Consider the following 19,692-nt stretch of genomic DNA (forward strand, 5'->3'; position numbering starts at 1 on the left):
AGGGCAGGCACTTTTTTTTTTGCCACAACAATGCAAGATTACTCTTGGATATCTGTGTGCCCAGAGAGATGAGAACAGTGAGAGATGAGCTCTGCAGAAGTGTTCTGCTTCAAGACACTCCTCAGGACTTCAGATCTGACCCTTTTTCCCAGCAGAGTAGAGCAGAGTAAGTTTTCTTGTAGAGAAAGTTTCAGTAGTTCAGGTACTGCTGTTCTCTCCCCATGGCTCCAGAGCATTTCAGGAGAGCCTCCTGTTCTTCCCCACAGCTCATGTTCTGCTGAGTTTGTGGGAGTAGCCACAATGTCCAGCACAGGCTGCACAAGTCTGAGCTGTGGGACATTATGTGCTGAGACTCCAATCTGTGTGGTGATATGACCTTTGTCTACATTTTTTAGTTGCCTTAAAAGAGTGTTATCTGAAGACATGAAATGATAAAAGCCACTGCTGGGATCAATGGTAACCTGACAGTTCCTTTATTTTATACCAGATACAGAGTTAAATTCTATCTCTGCAAACAGAAATAAAGTGCATTAAAGTGAGGGAAAGCTTAAGGGGTACATGAGCTCGTGTAAGCAGCAGAATATCAAGAACACTTGGAAAAGCCTTTTGCTTCTGATGAAGGTTGAGGGGAAGGGGAATGGTTCCCAAGTTTGAGCAAGCTGCAGTGTTTCAGGCAGTTGCTGTAAGAAATGGTCTCTTGGCCCTATTTACACATCCAAGAACTTGTCCCTGGCTGCTGACAGGGAAACAGCAGCATGGTTCCTGCTCACAGCTGCACTTCAGGGCACTCAGCTCTGTGTTGGCTCTCACTGTACCAGGAGGATACATCTTGAGTGTTTTGCTAAACTCCAAATCTTGATTATTTAATGTAACTGCGCAAATTTCTAAAGTCTGAATTCTCACGTTTACTGTCTGTCTTAATTTTGGGAGATGCTCAGATAGAACACTTCAGAAAGGATTCAGGGACTGACATGGAGGTGAATTTCTGCTGTCGTAGGACTGTGCTGAAACAAAGTCTCTGGGTGGTTGTGGAATTGGGAGTCAGCTGGAGCCATGTGACATCAATAATTAGTTCCTCTTCAGTTGTAAAGGGAAATCAGTTATGAGAAGTAGAAACCAGGAACAAACCCCAGACCTTGTACTTTATCTTGCTGTGTGGAATGGTTTCTTGTGACTGCCAGAGCAGAGTGATGACTTGGTGGCAAACTTGGTGAGTGTCCTTGACTGAGTCTGTTTTCCCTTTTTGCAGGGTTGGCGTGTTGGAGGACACCTTCACCTGTCTTGGTGTTTTGTGTGCCATTGTGTTCTTTCCAATTGGGATTCTGTTCTGCCTTGCACTGAGGCAGAGAAGATGCCCCAACTGTGGGGCAGCTTTTGGCTGAGGGGCTGAACGTGGACGTGCTTACAGAAGCTACAACTGTTAGCATACTCTTTCTAATGTAAATGTCATGTACAATCATTTTATTTGCTTCAGACCTGTTTTGTAAAGTGTGAAGGAATTTAGTCTCCTGCATGTAATTTAAACTTAATCTTTTATGAGCGTGTGCATTGCAAAACATGAAAACCTGACTTGTTTTCCATGTTTAGTGGCACCTGTTGAAAACTAAATAAAACTGCTTTTCCTTTTGCAATCCTCAACTTGTGGCTGGATTATTATGTTACTGACATGTATGATCCTGTGTAGCCTGAAAGCAGAGTAGTAATCCTAGCTACAACAAGGGGTAAGTATGTGCCAGAATCCTTATTATGATGATAAATGATGTTTAAGACTCTACATGTTTAGGGCATTAGGTATTGAGGCAAGTGTTGTAAGTTCTGTGTGTGCTGCTTCTGGCAACAGCTCCTCCCTCACTGCAGACACAATAACCCACAATCAGAACCCTGTTTTAATTAGTGAGGGTTTTGCATCATGCAGGGGCTGGTGTTGGTTCACAGACAGCAGAACCTTCTGCCTGCAGCAGGAAGATGTTGGGGCACTGCCAGCCATGAGCTGCCCTGAGTAAAGGGCTTTTGCATCTTAGATTGTTTAATTCTCATACTGAATTATTGAAAGCTCACACAGGCTAGGTTGAGTTGCCTCCACTGTGCTTTAGAAGATGGGCTCAGGTGTAAGTTACCCTCTGAAGAGCTGGTGTTTCAGGTGGGATGTTTGTGCAGGGCTCTCTGGCAAACTGTCCTCGGCCTTGAACTTGAAAGGCAGGGTGAGAGGAGCCAGCACATGCTCATATACTATTTTTTGATATTAAGTAACTGAAAGGCATTTCACATGACTTGAATTCACTGTTTATAGTAGTAGAAGTAGGCACCACTTAAGGAATGAGCCAGGGGATTCTGCAGGAAATGTGCATGTGTAGAATAGAGTGATTTAGAGTAAGGATTAATCACAGCTCAGCTCTGCTGTGGCTGAAGTTAAAAGCTCAGTTTGACTTAACTACTGCACTGTGCCAGCTGAGCCTTTGCTCAGCTCCTTAACCAAAAGTTTTCAACTTTAGGATGTTTTCCTTTTGGGTAGGCTACAGTAATGGAGGAATTTCAAAGGCATTTTTATACTGGCATTTGAGAAAAAATCATGGCACTGCTTTATTATGACCTTTTATCAGACTAAAGTTTGACAACAGTTTTTAAAGACAAAATTATCACTGAAGAATGTGTTGACAGTATAACAGACTGAAAATGAGTTTCTGTTAACACCTGGAATTTGTGTGTGCACATTAAGCAAGGCATTACAAGTTGTCTATTCTTAAGGGGATAAATATTTATTTATAACCTAAGGTATCTTTCTTACACAAAATAACATATAATCATTTATACAGGCAATTCTCTATTCTGGAATAAGGCGTTTGTTACATTGTTCTGTTTGAAAAAAAAATCATTGATATCTTCTTTAGTAGGTGGCATATGCAGGCTTATATTCTAGAACTTACCATTGCAGCTTCCAAGTAATGAATGCTATTACTTACTCTGACTAGAGTATCCAAACTATCTCTAGTATTTTCACAATTCCTACTACAAAAAAGGCATACTGTAAAGTCAAGCCCAGGTGCTCAAACACTAGCCCAAAGCAATTACCTCATTAGAAACTATAGGTTTAAAAAACATCAGAGCTCCATTCCAGTTTGTGTCTATTGTACAGTAATTACATTTAAATAAATTTTTAGGACAGGTTGAGAAAGTATTTGTCATTGCTGGAAATAAGGAGGAAGCACAGGTGCATTCATCGGATAATGGGTGCAGATCTGTCATTTGTCACTGTGGGTCTGAGTTTCACTGTTGCAAAGGGATTTTCTCCACTGAAAAGAAATGCATGAAGTTACTTGAAGGCTTTCTGCAATCCAACCCCAAATTTATTCATTGAGGTCCTCCATCCAAGCTCTTGTCAAACACTAAGTTGTGGTTCTGAGACTCAGAGATTCTGTGCAACTCTTAGTTTAATTTGAATTTTTAAAACGAGGTTACATATGAAGAAGCAATTCTGTGAGCCAAAAATGGGGGAAGTTAATGCCCAGTTACATCTGGACTTTTTAAAATAGCTCCCAGTCTTCAAAGATTTTTGCTTTTAACTCACAAAGTCAGTTAAAGAAAGGTTTTAAGTCCTGCTCCCTGTCAAGCTACTGGAGAAACATGTTTTCCTGAGAAGGGCCTGTGTATTGTACTGCACTTGATGCCACTCTTGAGGAAAGTGCAACTAATTTTAGCCATATTGTTCTAGCAGTGCCTGGGAAAGGTCACAGAGAAATTCATGATAAACATCCTTATTTCCCCTTGTAATCAATAAAATAAGCCACTATAAAAACAGAACAGAATCAGTGTAAAAAAGTATTTTACCTTAGAAAAGGTGGTTTTATAATGCCATTCATGTCAGGTTTCTGTAAAAAAAAAAAAAAAAAAGGTATTTACATGAATTTGTAGAAATATGCTACAGGTGATCTTGCTAAGGGAAAGAGACCCAGTAATTAATCTGTATTGGCCAGTTTGGTTTTATTACTTCAAATTTCAGTGCTGAATCAAAGCCTGTCAGGCTTTCCATTCCAGGCATGCTGTGTTTCAGGACCTCATTCAGCAGGTTCTTAACTCCTGCTTGGCTTGTGATTCCAATGAAATTGCTCAGGTGCATCAGTTGTAAATAGATTCAGACCTTAGAATTAGACCTAATTAGCCCTTAAAATTAAGAAAAATGAACAGATGCCTGAATTAAATCTTAGTGAACACCAACCCTCCCCAGAGCTATGTCAACTATTAAGCCTTTATAGTTGATGCTGTTGTGCACATTACTGTCTTGTGTAGCACAGCATGAACAGTTTAACTGGCCAGAACCATTCCTCATCTTTCCTTGAAATCCTGAGCTATTTTTTCTGAGTATTCTGAAACAAAAATAAGATGCCTTGAATCATTTCCTGCTTCTGCATAGGAGGCCCAGTGAACAGACTGTTTTACACGTCTGTAAATCCTGGATGAGTGTACAAGCCAGCCCAGTATAATTTTGGGCTTATTTCCAAAGCCTATGGAGGTGTGGGGGCTGGGGACTTGCAGGGAAGCAGGAAATACAAGAAAGTTCTGCAAGAATGAAAATAAATAGTGATTTTGGAACAAAACACTTGGTTGCAAGTGTAGCAGCTCTCCTCTACAGTTGTCCTAAGATGGGGTCACAGTTGCTCTGAGTTAGGAGGTGCCTCAACAAAAATGGTCATTGTTCTGTACTCCAGAATTTCTAATTTATTTTAGTCTTGCTTTTGCTGTGGAAATTTAGATTATCAAAAAAGATGTATTTGTTTTCCACTCCTAGGAGCTATCAGTTTCCTTTCTGGCCTCCAAAGAGATTGCACTGCTCTAATTAGAGCTCTGCCAAATTACTGATCTGCCATTCCTCTTGGCTTTCTGCTTCAACAGGAATGTCAGTCCACAAGCCTTACATTTATTCCTAAACCCCCTGACCCAATGGCACAAACCAAACCAACCCTTAAGGTGTCTGTTTCTGAGAATGGAGTGGCCACAGCAGAACAGTGCAGGGATCCTGAGAGCATCTCACCCATTCTGTAATTCCTTTAAGCTCTTTAGTCAGTCACCTGGTCCCAGGGCATGGAGCTCTCCCTGCTGCATTGGCACCTCCCAAGGGCTTTGGACACAATCACACCTGAAAGCCAAGCTGATCCTGCAGGCCTGAGGAGCAGGGAACAGCTGAGGGAGCCATGGTGTAAATTCTGACATTCCATCATTACTGAGGCTCGTGGCTTCTTCATTCAAAAATGAAAACCAGAAATATGCCAAAATACAGATGCTGGTCTTCAGAAAAATTTTAGAAGTTCCCAGATATTTGTTTTGAAAGTAACTGAACACTGAGATTTAGGTCATGTTTCTTGATAATCATGTCATGCAGCAGGAAAACTTCATTCCTCACAGAAAACACAGCCAGGAACATCACTGCACAAGCTACACACTGCCTACACCACAAGGTTCATTGCTGAGAAATAAACCCACTTACTTGAATGTGGATTCAAATATATATGCTAATATTAAACTGTTCTGGCTCCCCAAAAAAGTGCAAATCTTTTCTGTAGGCATATTTAGATGGGGAAAATAAAAAGGGTATCCCAAAACATGACTCATAATGAAATGGAGTAAGGTCTCTAACTGAGAGTAGCTTCACAAATCTCCAGCAACAACTTTCACACTTTCTTTCACACTTTTTATGTTTGCAAAGTGAGTTCTTTTAAGAACTAGACACAAGTCTGTGATTTGATTACAAAAGTGATTGCTTTGAAAACACTCTGTTCACAAGAAACAAAATTAATATAATTCCTTTCCTTCCATTTGCTAAAATTCTGTAGTTCTCCATGCTTCTGAAATGCAGATAATAGCTTAAAATGCATATGTTATAGTCAATTTATGTAATTTATGCCATACTTGTCTTTCCCATGGTTTGAATTTTTTCCTGGAGTTCCAGAGTGATGTATTTGAAGTGATTATTACTGATTATTAAGTGAATGCTTCTATTCTTACTTTAAATACAATTAATTTTCTTTGCTAGCCCATATAGCAAAAAAACCTTTATAATGTCCAACAGCTCTAGGTAAGAAATGCTGTTCATTGTACCCAGTATCCTAAGAGTGGACTTAGAAGGACCAGGGGAGGAGGTTTCATTAAAGACAGCCATTGTTTCCTGATGCCTTTCTATTTCATAGAATACCTGTATAAACTGTCATCCTTTGGACTCTTTCACCACTAATCAACATGTGGTGTAACAAGTTTTCAGTTTCTGCTTTTTAAATTTCTTACTTTTACTTCCACAAAGCACAAATTTACAAAGGCCACTTCAATTTCTACTTTAGGATTCACTAGATTTCACTTAGAAAGCAGAAACCTCTGTCAGCAGGTTCAACCCACAATTTGCTTAGATGCTATATTGAGAGATATATTAATATTTTAGTCATACCAATAAATAATACAACTTTTTAGCTACTGGCTAAAATTGTATTTTTCTTTGATTCCTGAAGTTTCCCATGGCACCGACTAATGGAACTTTGCATCTCACTTTGGTACAGTGTCTTATATTTTAGCAATGCTAACCTTATTTTATTTACTTAGGGTTTTTTGCCTTCAAAATGTGATCTCTGCTTTAAGAGGCTTTTTGGAGAAAGTCTCAAAACCATCACCCTTACATACACATCAGCAAATTATTTAAATAAGCAGCAAGAAAAAAGCTAGTAATTGCCTAATTTGATTAGTTTTCATTTTGAATCAGTTTGAATGCTGCATAAATAGCAGTAATAATACCACTGTAATACACTGTAATACATTATCTGTTTATAAAAATGTATTTTCACTTAGCTGTAGCTTTGCTGAATTACAGCCAGGAGTTAGTGCAGCTCTCCCTCAGCAATAGCTGCAAACCCAAACTTGCTTTCATGGGGTTCTTAAACAGTTTATGCTGCTGTAAGTCCTCTGTGCCCACAGCTCTGACATCACTGGGGGTGATGGATTTGTGCTGCTTTCTGTGAGAATTTATTTTCAATTTTGACAGATTCCATTGCTGAGAGGTTCTGCTGTGCAGGGTAAGTCTCCTGCTACTGGCAGTTTTATTCCTGAACAATTCTTCCTTCCTGTGAGGATGGACTGAAATGCCAAAGCCCCTGATGCTCCTGGTGCAGCTGTGTCAAGCACAGGTGGGTGAGGTGGGAGATCCCAATGCCTTGTGAAGAGTCCATCCCAGCAGGGTGGGATCTTTGTGTCCCTGCCCCAAGAGGGTGGGATATTTGTGTCCCTGCCCCAAGCAGGGGGATGTTTGGGATGTCTGTCCCTGCCCCGGGCAGGGGGATGTTGGGATGTCTGTCCCTGCCCCGGGCAGGGGGATGTTGGGATGTGTGTCCCTGCCCAGGCAGGGGGATGTTTGGGATGTGTGTCCCTGGCCCAGGCAGGGGGATGTTTGGGATGTGTGTCCCTGCCCCGGGCAGGGGGATGTTGGGATGTCTGTCCCTGCCCCGGGCAGGGGGATGTTTGGGATGTCTGTGTCCCTGCCCCAGGCAGGGGGATGTTGGGATGTGTGTCCCTGGCCCAGGCAGGGGGATGTTGGGATGTGTGTCCCTGCCCCGGCAGGGGGGATGTTGGGATGTCTGTGTCCCTGCCCCAGGCAGGGTGGGATGTTTGGGATGTGTCTCCCTGGCCCCAGGCAGGGGGATGTTGGGATGTGTGTCCCTGCCCCAGGCAGGGGGATGTTGGGATGTGTGCCTGCCCCGGGCAGGGGGATGTTTGGGATGTGTGTCCCTGCCCCGGCAGGGGGATGTTGGGATGTGTGTCCCTGCCCCAGGCAGGGGGATGTTGGGATGTCTGTGTCCCTGCCCCAGGCAGGGGGATGTTTGGGATGTGTCTCCCTGCCCAGGCAGGGGGATGTTGGGATGTGTGTCCCTGCCCCGGGCAGGGGGATGTTGGGATGTGTGTCCCTGCCCCGGCACTCACCCCGCCTCCCGGCTCCGCCCTGTCGCTCGGCGTTTTCACAGCAGCTCCTTTGGCCGGAGGCTCCGTCCGTCTGTCTGGCTGGGCAGCCCCCAGGTAATCTGGTGGTGGGAGGACAACTTCCCCTTTCTCCACAAGGTTCACAGAACTCACACTTCGGATTGGTGCAGGGCTGCAAGACAGAACCCAACAAATCCCATTTCCATCTCCACTTCTCTTCAGCACCAGGAGAGCACAGAATGAATAATAGGGAGCAATGTCCTGGAGCAGTGGGACTCTGAGTTAAGGCTGTTCTAAAGCTACTCCCTGGGTCTGTGTGTAACCATTAAAACACATTATTAATGTAATTAAGGCATTGTACTACAGACTGTTAGAGAGTTTTAATGTACATGCTACTGAACCTCAAAGAACATGAGCACAAAAATAAAATTTTAAATAAATGTTGGTGAAGATCTGGGTAATTCTGCAAGTGCCACCCAAAATGTTACCTTGGCACAGGGGCAAAGGCTTTTTCTTCTGCTGATTCATCCAATGGTCTGGTGTATGATGATGGAAACCATCCTTTTCTGTAAAGGGAAAAGTCTTTTATATTATATAAAATTGGAAAGATCTTTTGAAATACAACAGTAGACTCAGCAAACAGATTTAACTTTTGAAGATTCCAAATCCTGATGATGCCAAAACTAATATGTGCAGAGATTTTCCTTAGAGGGAGACCCCAAGTCCCTAGTCAATAAAAAAGGTGGAAAACAATTTACTAATGTATGCTAACATAATCTGGTGAGAAATACTTTTACTTCATGTTCAAGGTGGGCAATACATTGATTATCTTACAGTCTGGTTGTGTCATGCTCCCCATAAAGCCAGCCATCCTTTTCCTCAGCCACCAGCAGGGTGATGATGTCCCCCTGGGCAAAGCTGAGCAATGTCTTGTTGCTTCCAGCAGTATGTGGGAAGATTGTCTTCACTTTTTGCCTTTTCATTGTATTTAATCCCGTGGCAACAGAAGTTGAACGTGATAAATTGGCAAAATCTGAATTCTCTGTCAAAAAAAGAAAAAAAGAAATAAAAATTGGATACACAGAAATAAATGCAGTTAGTAATCTGAGCGGAAAAAATAAAAGGAAAACCCAAGGGCAAATGGAGTTCTGAGACTTTGTGCTTAGACACCTCTCACTGCCAGTGTTTCTTATCACCATGAAGTTCTTAACTGCATGTGCCCTTATATGCACACACTCAGCATAATAAAGTGAAACCAACAGGCAAAAAAGGTTCTGTAAGTTTTAACTGGCTACCTCTTTCCTCTTCTGGTACCAAGTACTAAACAATCACAGCTGTAAAAGGCCTTCAAAAATTTTCCCTTCTGAAAAAATGGAACTGTGTATAAAATCCAACTTTCACTTTCAAATGTGCCTCATCACTCAGCTTCAGCACTGAGGAGACTTGCAGACACTTGGCACTTTCTCGACATGAGATGTTTATCAGAAAAAAAATAAAGGAGGGCTTAAAACAGTATGTTATTTGACTAGACCATTATATTGTAAATGTATTTTTAAGAAAGAAATGCTGGAATTTCTATTACATATTGAAGAATTCTGCATTTCTTATGCTGTGGTCTAGGCCTGCCTCTTTCCTATATCACAGAAAGTATAAAAATCAATATATTAGACACTTGGGAAGCAAATCTTATTAGGATTTTCAATTTCAGGAAAAGAATACAAGCTGTGTATTTTGTCCCATGTGCATTTCTCCCTTACTGCTACATGACCTTAAAGTAAACCAGAGTGAGACTGTCAGTGTTTGTGTGCACTGAACACTCAGGTGTATCCTGTTCAGAATCATGGAATGCCTTCTGCTGATAACATTGCAAGCCATGAGAGCAGTTAACTTGGGTTAATCAGTGACACACAGCAACTGATTAAAATGGAAACTACCTATCCTAACCTGCATTTTAGTGGAAACATTTCTCTTATAGCACATCTCTCTCCTGTTAGGTAAATTATATGAATCCTTTGTAAAGACCATTTCCTACTCCTCTATACATCCTGCCATTCACATCACTGTAATAGCAGAGAAGCCCTGAGGTAATCTGGGACACTGCAGGATGTCATTCACACTTCCCCAGTTTGCAGGGAAGGGACACTCACCTGCTGAGTGATTCAGGTTTTCATAAGGTGCTTTGGGAGCAGTTGCAGGATTGTTGAACATATCCACGAGTGGGCTCGTGTACGCCTTGCCTGTGGGAGCTGGGGGCACTTTGGATGCATTTTCTTGCTGAGGATAAAAATCATTTCCAATCTGCAGCCACAAAAACAACAGTATCACAACACCGAGGGAACAGCAGTAAGTTTTTTTCAAGATTAAATTCCAGAGAACAATGCTTAAGTATTCCTAAAGGATACACATTTAAACATGACATAAAGCCCACGTGTTGCTATGGATTGCTGATTGAAGGTTTGTAAGAGGCTTGATAAACACTTGCTAGTGGGAAGGCTACAGTAGCCTTTTTTCTGCAAATAGCATGATGATCTCCAGATTTTTCTTGTTTAGATGTTTACTATAATCATTTAGAAATTCAACAACTAATGATGACACAATCAGCAGAAATGAGAATTTCACCTGTATTCCAATCAGCTAATAATCATGAAGGGAAGAAGGAAAGAAAATAGAAAATAAGATTTTTCTTAAGTTCATATTGAACTACTGAGTATATAATTACTATTACTTACAGACAAGAATGTAGGAAATGGAGTGGCTGGAACCAAAGTAGCCCTGAGGCTGAGCTCTGCAGGAGAAGCCTTGGGCACCCAGCTGGGAGCTGAGCCTGCTTTGGACCTGTGCTCCTCCCTTCTCTGCTGGGTATTTTCCCCATAGCAGAGCTTCAGCTCTTGGTTCCATACCCAAGCCCAGTATATTCCAGCTGAGATACAGGATGGATATCCCAAATGCTGAGGTCCAACAGAGCCTCCTGAAGCCATCCCCACCCCCAGCAGAGTCCCCAGAGCACGAGGAACATACCAGGGTGTTTCTCTTCACCATGGGTGAAGGCTGCGGCGTTCCCGACACTGGGGTGGAGCCAGGGGTCCTGATCTCATCTATCATCATTCTGACTTTTTCAGGCACTTTGGTGGCATCACTACAGATTTCCTCCCAGCCAGGCAGCTTGGATTTTAGGAAGTCTGCACACTGCATCCAAATGAAAAGATGCTTGTCAAAGATAGGCTTTTTCAGAAAATTGCACAAACCTACTGGTTAACTTTCATTGTACCAAAATGTTTACACCAGCTAAATGGAAGTATTTTCTAAGATTCTTCTAAGGAATACTTCTTTGAAAGAAATAAGATATTGTAAAAGCAACTCTTCTGCAGGGTCAGATACTGGAAGTACCTGATCAGTCCATTAATTTTTTCCTTAATACATGATTTAAAAAAATTCACAGTAACCCTTGATTTTTGCTACAGTACATTTCATAGAATAGTATATTGTAAACATTTTCTATGAACTGGGCACAACACTTGTCCAGCACTTCAGTTCTTCTATTTCTGATAGTCTGTTCTACATGCTGCAGGAAACACTCAACATCTCCTGTGTGCCTGGATTTCAGGAGTTTCCTTTTTGTTTACACTCACAGCACTGACCTGAACGTGGTAGAAGTGCATGTGCTGGGTAAAGCTGCAGTGCTTGTCAACCAGAAAACAGAACCTTCTTTTCTCTTCAAGGAGAGCTTCTCTGCAGCCTTCTGCAATAAATCTCTGAATATCACTTTGTCGAGAGCTCACAGTTTCCAAATACTGAGGGAAAAAGGGAAAAAAGAATCACATAGAGCCTCTGAGTTTTATTTGATGCCATATCCAATTAGTTAAGTAAACTCTAAAAGCCACAGAAAAAGCTTGGAAAGGCAGGGTGGGATAGGGTGGCTTTACTTCTATGTCCCTCTATTTTGCTGCAGAGATCTGACTTCCCTGATCTCATCAGGTGAATGTTTATTGTCCCTCCAGGCAATTAACAGGGGTTGTGAGGGGCTGTGTGTGGTGTGTGTTCAGGTTAGACCAATGACCTTTGTCTGCACCACTGCAGCTGTATTTATTCACACAAAGCTGTGATCAATCTCTGCTTCATTTAGGAGGTGGGGAAATTAGTTACTAAAAAGACTAAACTATATTTATCTGAGATTACAAGGATTCATTAAATGCTAATCCTTGAGCTCAGACCCAGAACCTTAAAAAACCCCTCAACTCTTATGAATGCAGGTTAAAAAACAGGCAGTAAGAAATAGGGGCTACTGTTACCTACACTTACTGTAATTATACACAAAGATTTATTTGAAAATTAAAATAAATATAGAGAAAAAAATCTAGCACGAAGTACAAGTTTCATGGAAATAAAAATATCAATGGCAAGTATTTTCAGAGAGACACAAAACAATGAGAATGTGATTTACTAATTTTAAGTTTCTCTTCAGTGTCTTGCCATTTCAGATTTCACCTCAAGATGGCAATGCTGGATTAAGGGCAGTAGGAAAGGCACTGACACATGCTGGCACTGCCTACTTAGGGAAATTACTCTGAATTTGCATAGCTTAGCTGGCTCCCTGTGTACAGCTCTGCATAAAGGTGTAGTTACAGATCAATTAATGGTCAAGGGATGAAATCTAGGAACCAGAGGTCTCTGAATATGTACACTGCAGCAGCGAGAGCTCAATTGCAGCTGCAGTACAAACTCTAGGAGTGCTTTTAATATACACCTTTGTATATAACTTTGAGGAACCAGTAACTTTTTCTGATGACCAGTTCTCATACAGAGAAAGAAACAAATAAGAGATAATGCACTGACCTCCATTTCTTTATGCTCATACTTTGTTACATTTCGTGCTCCTTGGCTTTTCCTTCTGATTTTTTTCAGCTCAGCCTGAGACTTCTCTAAAGAATCCAGTTTGCTTCTGTGTTCAGTTTGGTACCTTTTTAAAGTTGCCTGCAATCAAAGCATTTACATCATCTCATAATGCACTATATATCCATATATATCCAGCCATACATCTGGGTAAGGGACTAAAAAGCATTACTGTGATATTTGAGATATTGCTTACACACCCCAAAAGAGTTCAGCAACTGCTGTAGTTTTAAGGAGCTATGAAGTCATACAGGGGTTCCCTTTTTAGCTTGAATTAGACATGAAAATCTTGGCCATCTTTATATATCTAAAGAGCATTTCTATTAAAGTTCGTATCAATTAATTAAATTTTGGGAAACAACATGTAAAAAAATTCTTTGATTAGCAATAGACAAATAAAATAAGAGGTTAGAATTCAATGTACTTACAGTCATATATTTTACATCTAGGTCTGTTTTCTTCTCCAGTTCAGATATAATTTCTTTATGAAACTTTTTGAACTTTAAAAACAAATAAATTAAGGGTCATTAAAAATTGGCAAAAGTAATCTATAATTTCACAAGCAAAATGAATTATAAGAAATTATTTAACTTACACTCTCCTCTAGACTGTCATTAAGTTTCTTGTGTGTTCTTGAGATTTCTACCAGAACTTGGCCTGTTGATAAACATACAACTATATTGGTTTCTTTGATAGACTTCTGAAGTTTAAGTTAACAAAGAGCAATGATAAAATACATTTAACTAATATACTCATTAATTGATACGTTTTAGAGGGACAGGAAATTTCTTGCTGTTGCTCACCACAGCAGTTGGAATGAATAATTCACTCTGGTCACAGACAAACCAAGCAGTTCAAAAGTGATAGAAGAATAACTAATCATGCATTGTTATGCAAAAGGGACATGGAGTGCCAGACAAAATAAATACTTCCTTCTCTCCAGAATAGCTCCTGTTGGTTTAGTAACAACCTCTTTTTGTGCCAAGTCAGAGAACAGCACACAAGTTGTTACTTCCCAAATAGTTGCTATCCATTTCTTAGTCTGAAAACTAAACTTCAGTGTTTATTAAGTTACTGCACCTTCAGAGTCAACAAAGCAGCCTTTCAGTTGCCCTGCTGCACACCTGCTAAAACAGACCTGGTCCACACAGGAATTCCCACCTGTGCAGCATTAACCAACAGCCAAGGCAAAGCAGATTGCTCAGAATCCTCACAACAGACCCTGAATATCCCATTCTGCTCTGCTGCCTTCCAGCACAAACTTACACAGCCCAGGCAGGACTGTGAGCAGTTGAAAGCTGAACTGTTCCATTTTGCTTCAGGAGGATATGGAGGAAATATCCCTCAATCTTTTGGGTGTGGCTGGATGTGCAAAGCAGTGTAAGCTGTGGGCTGGTGCTGCCCTGCCTGCAGCCAGCCACATCACCCTGCCTGCTGCTCATGGCCACATCAGCCCCACTCCCTTCCGTGCCCTGGCACAGGCACAGCGAGAGGGTGCCAGCCCTGTCTGGGAGATTGCAACACTGCTGAGGAGAGCAGCTGGCAGGGCTCAGTGTGCCTGCACCCACACCAGCCCAGCCCACTGCTACCAGTTCCTGATCAGGGGCTGCCACCAAAACTGGATGTGCTGGGACCATGGTCAGATCCACAAACTGGGTTGTTTGTGGAAGCCTCGACTGGAGAGGTGTTTTCCTGGCACTCCATTTGCATGGCAGCACTGGCAGGCTCAGTTTGACAGCTGGTTCCCTGGCACACCTCCTCCAGTGATCCTTGTACCCCTCAATCACCCTTGCAGCTGTCCCACCTGGATTTGCCACAGGTGCCTGCAGTGCAGGCAGGGCTGCAGAGTGACCACAGTTCTGTAATTCCTGCACATCACTGGCAGCCACTGCATGGCACTGTGTGTCCCTCCTATTTGCCATCCTATGCAATTATTTTGGTTTCCTTTTCTGGAGTTAAAATAGAAAGGATGCATTAAGTGCTCAATGCTGCTGTATGAATTTTGTTTTCTACCATCCATATTCTTTGAGAACCCCTGAGCAAAAACTTATCATCCCATAATGCTTCAGATCATTCAGCTGTTCAGAAAAGCTCCCAGTAGATGCCAATAATTAAAAAACTGGCTCAATAAATGCATGACAGAACTCTTCATGAGAACCTTCTCATCTGCACAGACATCCAAGCCTGTGTCCCCATAGTGCAGGTTGGTGACTTCTCACATCAGGCAGAAGCATCCCCATGTCCATGGATTTGTTACCATCTTTCTCCCTTCTGATTTTGTCATTCTCCAGTTAACATCATCTCAAAACCTGAGCTTCTTTGAAATGAGAACTACATCTCTTGTGAAGCAGTATGAGAGCAGATTTTCAACTAAATCTTATAAAATGTGGATCTGCATTGTTGTTTATGGGGAGACATCAGGTGGCACAGGAAGAAACACACGTGTCTCTGCTGGTTTTCAGGAATCCCTCTTCCTGCTCCAGTGCCCACCCCTACCTCTCTTTGCACAACAGACTGCAGAACACTTAGAGGAAAGAACTGGAATGCAGTGAGAACAGACAACCCTTGACTAGCAAGAAAAGGAATTCACAGTCACAGAGACAGAGGAGTGCTTTTTTTTTTTTATAAATATATATAGTTTTTCTGAGTTCTGACCAGCCCACAGAGTGCTGTAGGCTTTTTTGTGTTCATATTTAAAGTTGCTGGTGACTACAGCAATATAAATACTATGAGAAGTGAGAGGTGCTATTGTAATTAGTTGCTCACGTGCAATAGGAAAGTAAATACAATTTGTTACAACAACACTTGAAGTAATGGAGGTGAGCAGTGTTATTTTAAGGTTCCAGAAGTGAATACACTGGTTCCTACTGTTTCTGTTTCACCAACTCAACTCCACAGATACATTTTAGACTGTAGTGAGAAGAATTTTATGAATACTTATCTACAACTTAAAAAGGAAAATGTTGATAAAAGAAAGCAAAAAAAATTAGCAATAAATACAATTACAAAGTTTGTTTGGTTTTACATACACAGACTAGAAAGCTGCTTGGGCAGTTAGAGAAATTCAGGGTAAGAACTGGAATGGCCCTTAAAATAATTACCCTTACAGATTTCTGTGCTTTTAAAACAAACTTATTCTCCCTTGGTGTAAAAAGCCCAGTCTGAGCAGCGGCTGCCAAGGCAGAGCACTGAGCTAATCCTTGGCAAGGCCAGTGCTCTGAGCAGGGACAGACACCAACAAGGCAGGGCATTGACTCAGCTCAGGCTCACACCCTGCCTTGCCCCAGCCCTGCCTCTCCATAAAACTCCCATTCACCTGGGGCTGTGTGTGGAAAAGCTGACGTGCACACACGCTTATTTCTGTCCCTGCAGCCTCCCAGGCTCACTTGGAAACGGGCTGCTTCATCTCTGCTACAAAAAAATACTGCCAAAACATGTCCTGAAGAGAACTCTGAAAGCTACACTTCCTTCTAAATGGTTTGTGCTGGGTTATTTGATGGGTTTATTTTAGAGTGTTCTGGAACACTTTTAAACAGCTTGTTTAGTTGTCAGTGACTCTGTCCCTAATTGCATTTTCTTTTGCTCTCAACCAGAGACTTCCTGTACTGTGCATCAGGCAAAAGTCATATTTATACTTAATGCATATATATATATATATACACACACTTTATTCTGGGATCTCCTCTCTGCCACCAGGAACCCACAGGCACTGCATGTACTGGCTCACCCACTTCATTTCCCCTTTCAAAATGTTGATTCAAAACATGAAAAGAACACATCCATAGTAACCACACTCTGATCAATTAAAATTTAAATTATAGATCAGATTCTGCACTTTGAATAAATAAAGAGCATTTTTGCACTGAACATATATCATGTTTCTTTACTGAAACTTCTTTAGAGTTTAAGATAATAGGTTAATGACATTTAGATTGTGTTCTCCCAAATTAATTTATCCAAGGAGACAAGATTTTGTAGAAGATTAATTCAGGAAAGACTAAACAGCCCTACCCTACACAGAACAGTGTCCAAGTAAAATGGAAATGGAACAACTTCAATATGATATTTGAATTTTAATCACCATGGTGAATTATACAATAGCCCTGAGAAAGACAGTGGATTACTCTGGATTATTGGCAGCATAACCTAAGGCCAGGCTCAAAAAGGTACAGAAAACTATTTAAGGTGAAGACAAACATGTATTTCTCACATCAATTAAAATATTCTGCTCTGTATTAAAGCTGCTCATGAATAGGTTTTATATATGAGAGCTCATAATACCTGATAATCAAATATTAACCTCATCATCATTTATTGGCAAACCCCAAACCTATCAAACACAACGACATGACCAGAGCACATGATACCAGGCCACTAAAGTCAAATTTTGGCAGCCATCCTGAAACTTGAAACAGTTTTAGGCATCATATTATGCAATGAATTAAGAAACCCAAAACACTGGTATTGATGATAAACATAACTATTAAAATACTTGTCTTTCAATGATACTTTTTCTTTGCTTTCCATCTCCCCACACCCTGAAACTGGAATCTTGTGATTGAATAAAGCAAGTGTACATTAAATATTCCCACTTTGTTTTAGAAAACAAAAAAGTAGTTGTAGATGTTCACAGATACTTGCTCCGATATTTTGCTGTTACATTAGAGGTGCACTGTAGGGAAGTACAATCTCTCTCAGAAAAGGATTCTCAGGGAACATCTCAAATATCTTAAATGACTTAAAAAATAAACAAACATTCCTCATATACAGTTCTTGAAACCATATGTCATAATGCAGCTATAATCTAGTATAGGACCATGAACAATAATGGCTCCAAGGTAAATTTATTTCAGTTTCAATTACATTCAGGGCACCTATAGAAAGATCTTTTAAGCAGAAACTTCAGGAATTCGTGAAATATTTTTAGGCTTAACTAAGGCTGTTGGTTGTATCTATATTTTCTATTGAGACAGTATACAAACTAGAAATCCATTAATGGTGTTTGGTTTAAAAAAAAAAAAAAAAAATCATAAGGCTAAAGGGTGCAACAGTCATTTCTCCATATACAGCATTCCCTGAGCAAGAAAACATCCTTGAAAGGCTGTCTTGCCCAGGAGATGAAAACCAAGGAAAGCCATTTCTCTCAGAAATAATCATTGTAAGGCCAGAACTTCTGCAGAAGTTACACTTCAACCTCACTGTTTGCACTGGCTGATTGTTCAGGTTATTTACCTTTTCACCTTGTGTTGACTGTTCTTACGAAGTCTAAAAGAATTTGTTCAAGTTAGAAACAAATATGGAGCTCAATCAATAGAGTTCTGTCATAGAAACAAGAATCAACAGCTACCTACAAAATCACTTAAACTTTTAAAATACCAAGTAGCTTCATTAGAATCAATAGAAGTATTAATTACATCAGCTTACTTGAAATATACTTCAATTTAGTTTTATTTAGAGGTGGTTGCTCTTGAAAAATTTGAAGTCTCTTAATAGTGAGACTTCTTTAGATGTCTGGGAACAGGCAAAATGCTTAATTATATCACTCATTTACCTCCTGTTGTCCTGTTTTGTATTCAGGGCAGGTTGATTAACTTTGTGTCTTACAGATGAAGCCACGTAATTATTTCTATTAAGCAAGAGAATGAAAGGCTGAGTCAAAGCTGCACATGGAGACAGAATACTCCAAGTGTGTTATTAGATGTTATTGCTGGCAAGATGCTCTTCAGGTCACCCTCAGCCCAGAAAAAAAGCATTTATGAAATGGGAAAGTTAGAAACAAAGTCCTTTGAAAGCAGTAGCCCCCAGGAGGTAGTAAAATAGGAAATTTCAAAGTAATACAGTGCAACAAATAAATATGATTGAACAAAACATCTGCTAAGCTTCAAATGTGTTAAATTTATCATTCTGTGATAGGAAGGATTTAACTGTGCAACAGATGCTTTAGTGAAACCAAAAAGCTTTAATTGAATGTAACATATGAAGGAAGAAAATCATAAAGAAGGATAAAACAAAAAAAACTTGCCCAGCTCTAAGTGAACTCTTTTTCTGATACAGTTTGTCCAGAATGCTTTAACACACTCCCCCCATCTGCAGAATTAATTGTAATATGCACATAAATCAATAGGACTAGGTCAAGTCTGCCTTTCCTTACTGCATGAGCGAACCCAGAACAGGGATTCAGGAGGAAATCTCCCTGTAATTCATTTTACAAAATGGCATTGACACATGACCACTCAGTGATATTTTGTGAAGGTGACTGCAGAAGGTGAAGGGGAGGAGAAAAACAAGAATAAAGCCTACAGTCAAGAAAAGGGGAAGAGATTTTAAAATATGGTAAAGTATTTTAAGTCCACTCTACATGCTAGATATAGTACCCTGAGGCAGCTAGAACAACACATAAATAAAATCTGTGAATAAAATAAAAATTGAAGCAAGGAGAACTTCACATTCTAAATGGTATTCTGAGATTAATTTTAAAATATGCAGGATTCTTATTAAGGCTGTGAACAACAGAAATGTTTCTCCAATGTAACAAGCAAATAAGTTAGTTAACTTAAAACTAATTAAGAGTTAAGGGAAATGAATAATTACTTTACAGTCTCATTGATACAGCAGAGATAAACAGTCCTGCAAGATGCCTAAGTAGTCTAAGTATCTTGCCTCCACATCCAGACAAAACCAGTAAGCAATAAATAGGACTGTGCAGGACACTGTTGCTAATTTTGTGGATTGGGCACTGATGGTGTTTGAACTGGTGAACTCCCAGTGCTCCCACAGGACCTCACTGCTGTGCTCCTCACATGGCTCCAGAGGGAAAAATGTGTTCTAGCCCATGCTGACTTTTTAAGTGTTTTT

General features: G+C 40.6%; 1 protein-coding gene across 2 annotated transcripts in view; it reads right to left on the reverse strand.

The window, feature by feature from the left end:
- Nucleotides 1-445: 445 nt before the first annotated feature.
- The window catches only part of BAIAP2L1 (BAR/IMD domain containing adaptor protein 2 like 1), a 38,434-nt gene continuing 19,187 nt past the window's right edge, over nt 446-19,692 (reverse strand). For both annotated transcript variants that reach the window (XM_056502958.1, XM_056502960.1), the window contains 11 exons: nt 13,433-13,494; nt 13,266-13,337; nt 12,781-12,918; nt 11,586-11,738; nt 10,966-11,133; nt 10,095-10,245; nt 8,782-8,989; nt 8,436-8,513; nt 7,951-8,119; nt 3,826-3,866; nt 446-3,290 (listed from right to left, as the gene is read on the reverse strand). In XM_056502958.1, the coding sequence (XP_056358933.1) occupies nt 3,215-3,290; nt 3,826-3,866; nt 7,951-8,119; nt 8,436-8,513; nt 8,782-8,989; nt 10,095-10,245; nt 10,966-11,133; nt 11,586-11,738; nt 12,781-12,918; nt 13,266-13,337; nt 13,433-13,494 (1,316 nt within the window). In that variant the 3' untranslated portion in view covers nt 446-3,214. The remainder of the gene's footprint in view (nt 3,291-3,825; nt 3,867-7,950; nt 8,120-8,435; nt 8,514-8,781; nt 8,990-10,094; nt 10,246-10,965; nt 11,134-11,585; nt 11,739-12,780; nt 12,919-13,265; nt 13,338-13,432; nt 13,495-19,692) is intronic.

Source organism: Oenanthe melanoleuca, chromosome 14 (genome assembly GCF_029582105.1).
Source record: "Oenanthe melanoleuca isolate GR-GAL-2019-014 chromosome 14, OMel1.0, whole genome shotgun sequence".
Lineage (NCBI taxonomy): Eukaryota > Metazoa > Chordata > Aves > Passeriformes > Muscicapidae > Oenanthe > Oenanthe melanoleuca.